At 34.6% G+C, this 12,071-nt stretch overlaps 1 protein-coding gene across 1 annotated transcript in view; it reads right to left on the bottom strand.

The window, feature by feature from the left end:
• Nucleotides 1-757: 757 nt before the first annotated feature.
• The window catches only part of LOC117787075 (poly(rC)-binding protein 3), a 30,222-nt gene continuing 18,908 nt past the window's right edge, over nucleotides 758-12,071 (bottom strand). Inside the window, exons 2-10 of the mRNA XM_034625519.1 lie at nucleotides 10,821-10,877; nucleotides 10,636-10,752; nucleotides 10,285-10,378; nucleotides 10,038-10,201; nucleotides 9,846-9,965; nucleotides 6,678-6,818; nucleotides 4,241-4,325; nucleotides 3,900-4,167; nucleotides 758-2,597 (exon numbers count right to left, since the gene is read on the bottom strand). Coding sequence (XP_034481410.1) covers nucleotides 1,955-2,597; nucleotides 3,900-4,167; nucleotides 4,241-4,325; nucleotides 6,678-6,818; nucleotides 9,846-9,965; nucleotides 10,038-10,201; nucleotides 10,285-10,378; nucleotides 10,636-10,752; nucleotides 10,821-10,877 — 1,689 coding nt within the window. The 3' untranslated portion in view covers nucleotides 758-1,954. The remainder of the gene's footprint in view (nucleotides 2,598-3,899; nucleotides 4,168-4,240; nucleotides 4,326-6,677; nucleotides 6,819-9,845; nucleotides 9,966-10,037; nucleotides 10,202-10,284; nucleotides 10,379-10,635; nucleotides 10,753-10,820; nucleotides 10,878-12,071) is intronic.

Raw genomic sequence — 12,071 nt, 5'->3', positions numbered from 1 at the left:
TTGCATATAAATAGATTTGCTTGTTGTTTGTTTCGTAGCTAAGAATCGCGACTAAGAGTTAAGCGATTTCAATTTAGTTAAGTGTATTTTCAGTGTGTCTATTCATGTTTAGTATTAAGTAGTACATTCATTATAAGAATTTGTTGCTTTTGCTCAAACTACCTTGTATATACGAGTATATATTGTAAGTATGTATAGGTATATATATGTATGTATATGCATTGTATGTATATAATTTGGTTATAAAATCGTAAGCCCGCTTAGCTAAAATAAATGTAAGTGTTTGTGTGTGAGTGTATCTGTATTACAATATGTGTCATTTGTCTTAGTAAATAATAAAATTCTTAATTTAATATATATTGTGTAAAGAGGAGAGAAATTTCAATTTCATTTTCCGAATACTTTCATTTCAACAATCTTTTACCGTTTTCACCAATTCAAAAATAGTTTGGTATGTTTTAATTTTAATTTTTGAAATTTAAATAATAATAATAAGTAATAACAAATTTACAATCGTATAATAAATACAATAATTTAGAAATTAGAAAATCAATGAATACAACTAATCAAATTATCGAATGATTTAAAAACAATTCAAGACTTCGAGTCTAATACATAATAACGTTTCATCTTCTCTATCAACATACAAATATGTATACCTATGTTTTTATGTTTGTTTCTCTCTTTCTCTTCTTCTCGTCGCCTTCAAATGGCTTTCTAAGTAGTTTGTAGAATTCTCATTCACTATTCAAAATTATTCATTATGCTTTATGCTTTTGTACGCTCATTTGCGTCGATTGCGTCAATTAGAGCGAATTGGTCCATAAAAGTCGCTGTGCCAAATTCTTTTCAGCACAATGCATTGGATTTTTCAATTTCTTTTTTATTATAATTTTTTTTTCATTTTCGTACAACTTCTTAAAGAAGTATTCTTTTTTTACGTGACAAATGGCTGATTGGGGAGACGGGAAAGGGGCTTTATACTTAAGGGCTAGAGCATAAAATACAAATAGTGCTTAGTTGCTAGTTAGAGAAAAAATCTGAATAATTAATTAGTACAGATATTGGAGAGGGGTCAAATGACATCGCATATGTTACAGTGAAGGTGAGGGGCAAGGAAAAAAGAGGGTGCTAAATATAGACTACCTGTTTTTATCGATATTCGATATACGATATTAAGCGATTCCAAAAACTTCACTTTATACGTTCTCTATGTTTCTCAGTTTCTCTTTCTAAGGATGCGCTAAAATTTGGCAATTTCTATAGTATACGATATTTGTTTATAACTATAAAAAGGGATAAGGGCAAACATCTACATATATATGTATGTATTTATTTATGTATAACACCTATTAGGAGTCTCTACTAGGGTCCTTACTCTGCATTTCACTTGGTCAAAGTTTGATTACAATACTTGGGATAATTTTCAAAACTTTTTTTTTTTTTATAATTCGATAAACAATTTTGTTCAAGTGCTTGAAAATTCCAATTATATGTATATGTAAGTATGTCTAATTAGCTGCCATTTGTTGGCAGTCTTATTTTATTATTTTTCATTAACTTCATTTTCTTTTGATAGATATTGCGGCATTATAACATAAGTAATATTTGCCTCAGCTATAAACTATTTATGATACTGTTCCAATTACGCTTTCAACTAATTTATAAAAATTGTCTTGACATTTCAAATACTTTTACAATTTTCTTTTCTGTATTCAGTTAGTTTTTCTTCCATTTTTTCGTAGACAAAATTCTTCAAGAATCGTTAACTCTAAAGCTGTTGCAACGCTATAAACTCGTTTAAAACTAGAAGAAGCTACTACTTAAAACTTGACTATTATTTAGTGATGATCGCTATTCTCATTTATTTTTATTGGGTATACTTTTGGGCTGGCCATGGGCTGCTATGGATTTTGTTCTGATCGATCTACTGCCGGTCTAATTTGGCCTACCCCTAGTAGGGATTAAACTTATTGCGCGCCTTCTCCGACTCGACGCCTGCCTCCGTCTGATGCTGCCTAAAGCGGGAGGTCGCAAAATGACCCTTGGCACGATTAACGCCCGTGGTCTGCACCGGCGGTCCGCCGGGCGTGCCGTTGCCATTGTTACCCAACGATGTCAGGCTGAGCAGATCCAAGGCGCTCAGATTGGACAAGGCGGTGAGGGCACCCGGTTTGGTCAACAGCTGTAATGCGGAGGCCAATGAGCTGCCACCTAAAGCAGCTGCTGTTGTCGAATTGATGCCCAATGTTGAGGAGTTGTTGCCAGCTCCGTTGCTGCTGCTGCTGCTATTCGTGTTGTTGTTGCTGTTGTTCTGTGTACCATTGGTGGCATAATTGTTGGTGTTGATGCTGCCATTGCTGCTGGCCGTGCTGCTGCTGCTGCTGCCGTTGTTGTTGCTGCTGCTGGTGCTGCCAGTTAGTGACACTGTCAAACAGCTGTTGCCATTGACACCAGCAGCTGTTGCTGCTGCTGCTGCTGCGGCTGCAACACCACCACCCCCAGCAGCAGCAGCGGCAGCACCACCACCAGCTGTTATGGCTGCAGTGCCATTCTGTGCTGCCTGATCCTGAAGATTGGCCTTCTGCAGTTCAACGCTGTGGATGAGGTACACAGAGAGATAGATAGAGACAGAAAGAAAGAGAAAGGAACATATGGGATATTGTTTGCTTTTTGGTTTTGCAGGTAAGTTTTCAAAACAATCTTTTTTTTTTTTTTTTTGGTTTTGTGATTTTGTGGAATTGAGTTGGTAATTTATTTATTTTTTTATTTCTTTAGTGTTATGCAAAAAGGTTAAGGAGGTTTTTGTGTGGAGGAACGGTACGGAGTAAACGGATGGTATAGCAAAGTTCTGTAGAGAACTTTTGACGCTATTTGGTTGGTTGGTTGGTTTGTTGTTGGTGGGAGCGGCGTTCAAATATTTTTGGATGGTAGGAGTAGAAAACTTGTTTTAATTTTTTTGTTTTATGGACTTGACCGAAACAGTTTTTAAGAGTTTTTTTGGGGATTGAACTTTATATGTTTTGGTGGGATATTTGGTTAAGTTAAGTTTTTTGCGGGTTGGGGGAGAGAGGAGCATAGTTTGTTGGTTTGATTTTGGAATTTGTATTTATTTTGATGGATGTTTTTTTTTTCTTGGTGAGTTAGTTGAACTGCAGTTTCTTTTGTGAAGTACCAATTGTTTCAGTTTTCGTTTGGGTTCCAGTTGCTTATTTTGCTTGTGTGTGCAAGAGAGACAGAAAGAGTGCGACGCGTGACGTAGAATTAGTTGGTGTTGTCCTTTTTGCTCCTGCTCCTCCTCCTCCAAAATGCCTGCTGAGCTGAGCTGGGACTTTTGTATAGTATTTATACATCGATTGGTAGACTAGATGCTAAGTATGTTTATATATTTATATTTTAGAGTTAATGGTTTAAAAACAAATTAATAATGCTAATATTTTAAGATATTTCTGGTGCTGAGTTATCGTTTGTTTTGAGTAACTGAGTTTTCACTATGCATGAAATTGTGCATTACATGTCAGTACATTGTGGAACTACATATGAAAGCAGCAGTTGAATGCTGAATGCGGGCTTACGACTTATACACTAAGAATACTCGCAGAGTTTGAGCTTAAGCTTAAAGTAATCAAATTTTTTGAACGCGCTGCCACAGGACCTCTATTAGTATTATTGTATACATACGAGTATATGTATAGGTGCATTTAGTTAAATATTTACTGAGAGACCGAGACGACCGATACGACCGACGACCTCCTTAGACCTTGTTTTCTTACTTTGTCAATTTGCAATCATCAATTCGACAAAATTTTTTTAGACAACACACACACACAATATTAACAGATTACTACATACATAGTTGGTTATATCGCTAATATTTATATACACATAGTTGCACTCACCTCATGTTGATTAAGTATTGGGCCAATGCAACCGAATCCGGATTACCGCTTATGGTGATGGTGCGATCGGTATTGCCGCCCTCGCGCTCCTCACAGTTCGAGATGCGTATCATGGCGCCGGAGATCTGACGTATTTCAGCGATTTTGGTACCGCCCTTGCCAATAATGCAACCAATTAAATCATTTGAGACGGTCATCTCATGCTGCTGCTGTTGTGCCCGATTCGCATTGGCCGTACGCAACTGCGATCCGGCCAAGGCGGCCAGAGCTAATGACGGATGAGGATAAAACAATTATTATCAGCATATTTGCATAGTTACTAAACTGTTTAAGTAACTCACCTGTGTGATTGATACCGCCAGTGCTGGCTGGCGTCATACCGGCCAGGCCCAAGGCAGCCAAACTGGCCAACGGATTCTTGGCAACCTGTTGAGGTGCAAACTTCGCATTAACAATCTGATCATATCATTAGTTACTGGTTGTTATTATGATAATGTTCTTCACAGGTATTTGGCAAAAGTTAGTCATTTGGTTTGGGTTTATGCATTTATATAAGTAGAAGTAGATATATTCTTATTCGGATCGGGATTGGTATTACAACACAACGCGCGTACAGCTTTCAAAAAACATTAAAACAAACCAAGTAGAAAAACAAACAACATAATTTAAAATACAATACACAAAAACAAAATTTAAAAAAAAAACACAAATTGTTACATACCGGACAAACATTATTCACATTTTTGTACAAGGTAGAAATGTGTTAGTGTATACATATATGTGTGTTTGAAATGTTTATGGAAGGGCACATGTAGAGTATTTAATGTTGTTGTTATTTTTACGATTCTAGTTTACAAGTTCTACACAAAAGAAATATGTATATTTTGAACTTGGAGATATTAGGGAAGTATTGTTAAATGAAGAGAAACTGGACACATTGAGAATGAATCATAATATAAATGTATATGAGCAAAGCTTTACTTTTAAAGCTAGAACTGTAAATTGATTATATAACTTTGGAAATCTACCTAGGTTAATTTAATTATATCTGAACTTCAGATTATAATCAATATATTATTTTACTTAAGAATCTTAAGAGATATCAGAATTATTAATTACTTAGTTATAGTTCTGAATAGATAGATAGAGGAATTTAAATTAGTTTAAATTTAACTAAGAATTACTTTTTGTTGATGTTCTTTAAAATTTTGAATTGTTGAATTTGAATTGATTGATATTTCGAACTTCTCCAATCTAATGTTTATTTGACATTCAGTTTGCGCCGTTAACGCTCTCTTTAACTCCTAATACCTATTGAAAACCCAAGTTCTTTACCAATAGTGTAAGAATTCATAAATTTTTTGTTCATTTGTCAACTAAAAAAACAGAGAAGTTTCATATCTTGATAGTTCAAGGACTTTTGCATATTCATTGCAATTGAAAGTTTTGCGATCCAGAGCACCTACAGCAAAATACACACACACACACACACATAACATCTAGGTTATATGCTATATATTGAAGGGGGAAAAGGGTGGTGAGGAACACGAAATGTATGGCAAAACGCATTTGTCTATTTGAAAAATTATTCATATCATTTGTAACATTTGCAAATAAGTTTGAGTTTTGTATACATCAAATGCAGCAAATCAACACACACACGCACACAAACAGAAATGCTGCAATGAACTAAAGACTAAAAAAGGATTGACTAAAAAAAATACAAGGGTTGGGAAAAATCTGTCATAAAATCATAAATTATTGATATGAATGGTTCGTGTATATGATTTTATATACACATGAGTGTACGTACATGTATGTATGCATGTGTGGGTGGTTTTTGACAACTTAAAATCAAATATTTATCTTATGCATAAACAAATAAAACATGCGCTTCGCATCGTTATATGAAAATGATATACATATTTCTCAGTGCATTTCTGCTATAAATGGAAATCAACTTGCAACTCAATAACAAGTAGAGGGAGGAAGCGGTTTGCAAATTCTTTTGGGGACACAAACTAGTCATAGAAAGTCGCGTTCGGTATTATATTAAATAAACATATCTTGTGTACACACAAGGTTGAAACAATTCACATATTACTGCAACTTTGGACATAAAATTGCATTTGATGGGTTTTTAGGATCCCCAGAGTTTCTGGATTTTTTTTTAGTATCATCCACTAAAACTAAGTAAGAAAAAGAAAAAAAAACATGAAATGAAGGGGTATCAAGAACTTTGTGGTCCAGCAGTTGCTTTGGGAACTAGGGGACAACAGAACGTTAATGTTATTGAAATGTGACCTGACCACAGTTGCAACGTTGGGATCATAAAAGAAGTGGCAGTGGTACTAAAGGTAACTACAAGAACACAAAATACAAAAAACACAAAGAGCGACAAAGGGGGTAGGGTCGGGGTAGGGGTAAAACAACTACATACTGAGGGGAATGTGCGATACGAGTAACAACAAACAGCAATGCACAAATACAACTAAGTTGGAGTCGAGGCAGACGAAGGGTGGCGTTGCGGGGATGACAATAGGTTTTCATACAGGCTGGGGGGAAAATACAGCTACTGACGGTACACTTTTTTTTTTATTTTTGGGTACAGCAACACACATGCCAAAAGAAACAAATGCTGCCTCGGCTTGTAGGCTCGACTTTTTTGTGGTTTTTATTGGTCGAACTTGTGTTGTTGTCGTTGCAGATGTTTTTGTTGTTGTTTGTTGGTTGATTTGTACTATTTTGTATTTTATTTTCGGATCAATCAAAACTCACATCAGGCATTTGCTGTAGGTGATGGTGGTGTGCTGGTACCGCTCCTTGTAAATGTGCCCCCTTTAACAAAGGATCCGTTAAGCCTGAAATACCAGCATGTAGACCACCGGTAGCCAAAGCAAGTGGAAATACTGGACATGTCTAATAGTTTTTTTTTTTTTCATTTTCATTGTTTGTACGTTTTAGTATCAGTTTATATTTTTGTTGTTTTGTGTACGTGGGAATATTTTTTTTTTTTTTTATTTGGTTTGCAAATAGTTTCCAAAGAAGAAAAAAGTAGAAGAACAAAAATGATTTACAAAAAATAAATTTTTCAGCTAGATAATTTGTATATAATTGAAATAGAAAGCTTAATAATTATATTTCGCTATTTATTTTAGTTGAAAGCTTGCAGAGTTCTCGTTCGCGTGGGACTTTGAAAAAGCATTTAAAGGAAGCGAAGAGTGAAAAAATAACAGTGTAGAGTTTCGGTGTAATCGAGACGACGATTGATTTTCGACAAATGATATGGTGGAACTGGTATTATCTCAAAGACAAATGATAACAACTAAAAGTAAGAGAGACTGAGAGATCAAACTGGCAATGGAGAAAAGGGAGCAAAATACTTAATAAGGATTCTGTTTTCAGGGTGATTGGATGGGGAATCGATAGGTGCTCAAACCGTGGTTACAGTCTAAAAAGACGAAAGATCAGGTCAACAGTTTAGCACAAAGCCACAGAGAAATTACATATATTGTTTGGAATAGGTATAGTTAAAACAAATGTATATTTGGGTACATGTGTCCCTTTTTTTTATACTTAGCTATGTTTAGGTATAATAGTACATAAGGCGTACCTATGCACAAACAAATAAAGCTTAACCTTTTCTAAATTAAGGTACAAGTGTACCAAAATGTACCCAAGGTACGTTAGCCCAATGTGTACCAAATAGACAACTGATAACTCTAGAATGGAGACAGGTGAAAAGGTTAACTTATTACATACTACACATCGCATTATGTTTAAAACCAACACCGACAATAACCAGGGACAGGAGAGAAAAGAGAGAGAGAGAGAACAATTTTTGTTGAGTGAGAGCGCAAATGGTACAAATATTTTGAATTATTGTTTTTGTTTGCGAGCATTAATTGAATTTGATGTGTCAACAAAAACTTTTGTTTGATTTAGTTTGAAACTTTTGCTTTGGAACAATGGCTGGCGAGGGCTTAAAGGGCTGAATATCAAGTTATTGTGTTTTTTTTTTTTTGTTGATGCTGATATTCATATTGTTATTGTTGTTGTTGTTGTTGCACAAAATTAAATTTTGAGCTGGGATTTTAAGAGTTATAAACAAAATATATATTTTCACTGATATTATTGATAAGTTTACGGAGAAAGAAATATATTGTAGATAAAGTTGAATGATGTGAGGGCTCGGGCAGGACGATTTTTGAATAGTATGTTGTTGCATTTTGCTAATTGCTTTGTTGCTGTTGAAATAGTTGTTGATTTTGTTGTTTATTTATGGTAAATGTTGGTGGCAATAATATACGAGTATATACATTTATATAACTCATCTAAAATATCCAAATATTGTCTAATAGTTTTTTGATGCTGTGGTTTTATTTGTTGTAGTTGTTGTTGTGCGGTACTTTGTAATTAATTAAAAATTTTACAAATCGATTGTTGTTGTAGAACTAAATATTGTAATATTTGAGTTGTAAGTATGCACTACAAAAAATTAAAAGAATTATGTATATTTCTATACCAAAAAAAATCGAAGGATAGATAGAGACAAAGTTGTAATTGGAATTTTTTTTTAATTATAGGTATTATTCAAATTTTCATTACTATTAGTATCGTTTTTGGAGGTACTCAAACGGAGTTTAATTTGGTTGTTGGTAGTTCTGCTGTTGTGTGTTGTTGTTGATGAGGTATAAATTATTTTTGGATTATATTATAGAGCTAGTGTAGTTTGAACATACTTCTCCATACGCTGCACGCGAGCCCTCGTTTTGTATCGTTTCGTTTCGATTCGATTCGATTAGAACAGAGAGATGAGAGAAGATACTTATGTAGAGTGGAGAGTAGTAAAGCCCCCGCACAAACTCACTCGGTAACTCGGTAAGCAGCCGCTCAATGTGCAACCCTATTTATAATATAAGGTTTCAAAAGTGCGGCCGCCCCCAAAAAACAGACACGATGCACTTCACGAAAGCGAGAGAGCGCACACTCTCTTTACAAGCTCTTAACCTGAGAGAAGAGAGTGCGAAAGAAACTAAAAAACACGAAAAAAAAATATGTAAACAATTTATTTAAAAATATTATTTAAAAAAAGATTTATCAATCAATTAATCAATTTTAGTTTTCTTCTGTAAATGATTATCATTAGTTTATTGTTTTTGACGGGGGGCCAGCTTTGGACATTTGAAAATGAAGAATCTTATGGCTCGGGTTCAACGGTACAAGAGATACGTATGAGCGCAAAGAAACAGTAAACGACTGGGTAGTAAGTGGTCAATGGGCACCAACAGTTTGGTACAATTCAAAACTGTACCCAACTGAAGGCCCCCTCGGGTCTTTTCAAAACTGCAAAAAGGTGGGTCACAAGTCGGTACGGCTCTAGACAGTTGCCAAGGTTCAAAGGGTGCTCAATAAAAGGTTGTGTGTGGATAACAAAGATAGAGAAATAGAAAGAGAGATAGAAAGTTAAATGCAAATCATAATTGGGATTCTCTAAACGAGCAAGAGAAATGTTGGAGATAATTAGATTGGAGATACAAAGTAAGGGCAGTTCTTTGATATTTTTTAGGAAGTTTTTATACACATATATAGGCATATGGAGATAGAGAATTGACATAAAATTCAAGAAGTTATAATAATAATAATGTTATAATAAATTGCTAGACGCGTATAGAGGTAAACTAAATATATAATTAAAGGGTAAAATCATATGGACAACAAATGTTATTATTTAGCATTTGAAAATGACATTAAAATAATATTATGGGATAACGATGTTTTGAATGGGGCAGTTAAATCATATATATTGAAATTTATAGAAATAGAGAGAAAGAGAGAAATAGCTATAGAATGCGGCGTTATATATATTGATCGACAACGATTTTGATTAAGTCTTACAACACTGCGTAGTCTAGATAAATCATTTTTTAAGCTCTGTACACATACCTCTTGTGTGGGTACTGCATAGTTGCCCTGAATGGTAAAGGCCTGTCCATTGGCCAAGATAACTGGCCCAGTCACTTGTGGCTTTGGTCGATATGGTATGGTAGCACCGCGGGGTGGGGACTGTATTCGAAAAATCAAGAGATGATTATTGATTGCCAGTATTAGATGCATCTCAAAGTAACCACGACTTACCTCCAACATGACAAGACATATCTGATAGATACATTGGGTTATCTGCTCAGCACTGCCACTCAAGGTGACCGCTCGCTCAGTAGAGTTTGGCAACATTTCGCTGGCCACCTGTATGGAACAGCCTGTGGTTTGGCGAATTTCCTTAATCTTTGAGCCACTCTTGCCTGTATACACATATGTACATAAAGTATAACGGGTTAATGAATTGACATTTAAACTAGTCGATTTTGTATTTATTTTTACGTACCAATTAATGATCCACATTGACTGGCGGGCACGATCAATCGAATGGGTATTTGAGTTTTACCAACTTTGCCAACTTCATTGAACTGCGAGCACCACTGAAACGGGTTTCAAGTTAGTAATGTGAAGCGAGAGCTGATTTCGAGCCACTTATTCAAGAATTGAGTACAATAAACATTAGAAGATTCAATTCTTGAACCTGACTTTCTCTTTGACATAAAACGTGAATTGCGATTTTTTTTTACGTACGAGTTTACGCAAGTTTCATAAGTATTTTTAAGTAATTTGTGAGTTTACGTAATATTTTTTTGGTTTTAGTTAGATTTGCATCCGTTTCAATTTAGCGCACACATACCTCTTCAAATTTCTTTGTAATTAGCGTAAATGCCGAGAAGATTGCGCTTGTTGTGCCAGATACCGTCACAATGCGTTCCGGGCATGAGCCATCCGAAATGTTAATTTTGGCACCAGACTGTTAGGATTAGAAAATAGAGCATAAGTTACAGATCTCTTGACTATTGGTCAATTCTATAGACTTACCTCCTCACGAAATCTGTTGACAATTTCACCCTTTTTACCAATAATACTACCAACTTCCTGCAAAGATACAAACAACAAATATTCGCATGAGTATTTCAACAACTTTTAATTTATATTAAAAATATATATATATATAGTGCAATTTATTTTATATATTTAAATGGTCTTGTTTATATCTGAATCTACCGCTGTAATATATATAATATTGATTTTCAAATTAATAAAAATTCTAGGTTCTTATTGTACGAAAAGTAATAAATTTTTATGCTGATTTGATTGACTTTAATTATTTTTAATTTTAGGGATTAAACCTGAATTATATCAATAATAGGTAGTAAAATTTAAATAGCGTTTTTATAGTTTAATTTACTTTCCCTCAATTTGAATGAATTTTCCTCTTTTTCCATTTTTTTTTTTCAGAATTTTGCTAGCAACTTCGGCGTCGATGGGCAAATTCCATTAAATATTAAGTGATATTCTACCATGTGTATATGTAAATGTGTATTTGTCTGCATGTGTGTAAGTACTTTTGCATATTTAAGTGCCAGAGAAAAAGATTCACACCCCACCCAAAACCAGATCCAGAACGCAACTCGAAGTCCTCTCTCTCGGGCCCTAGCCACATGTTGAAAATGTCGGGCGTAATCAAATTTGCGGGCAACGCGTTTTAATTGATTGTAAATATCTGCATAGCCGCCGGCGCACATACATACACATAACATGTATTCCCATTTATTAGTATGTGCATATTTACGTGCATACATACGTATATACGGGGAACTGTAATTGGCTTGTCTGCAAAAAGTATTGAAAGCATTTTGATACTCATTGAAACTTGAACAAGTTTTGCGTATCGATCAATAAAAAAGTATTCAGAAATAAATCACATTAGTTACACAGCAGCTGGCAGCATTCGTTCAACATTCGTTTATCTATGAGAACGTGTTGAAATTTCAGTTTTGTCAAAGTTTTAGTTAAAAATATTTTGCGACTGAAAACTACAGTTCGGAGCTGAAATAATTATAATTGCAACTATATTTTAATTTTTGTTGAGTACGCTTCAATAAATCTTTATTAATTGAGTTCAAAAGTCGAAATTCAAAACATCTTTCTTTCACTTAATCAGACACACAGATTGCTAAAACCTAATTAAAATGATTTCAACCTGTTCAATGGCAGCTTATAAATTTACGTAATAGTGTCAATAATCCCACAAATTAAACGTAAACATATCGAGGACACATAACTGAC

The sequence above is a fragment of the Drosophila innubila genome (genome assembly GCF_004354385.1).
Source record: "Drosophila innubila isolate TH190305 chromosome 3L unlocalized genomic scaffold, UK_Dinn_1.0 0_D_3L, whole genome shotgun sequence".
Classification (NCBI taxonomy): Eukaryota; Metazoa; Arthropoda; class Insecta; order Diptera; family Drosophilidae; genus Drosophila; species Drosophila innubila.
The sequence above is the reverse complement of the archived record's forward strand: the minus strand, read 5'-3'. Positions and strand labels throughout refer to the sequence as shown.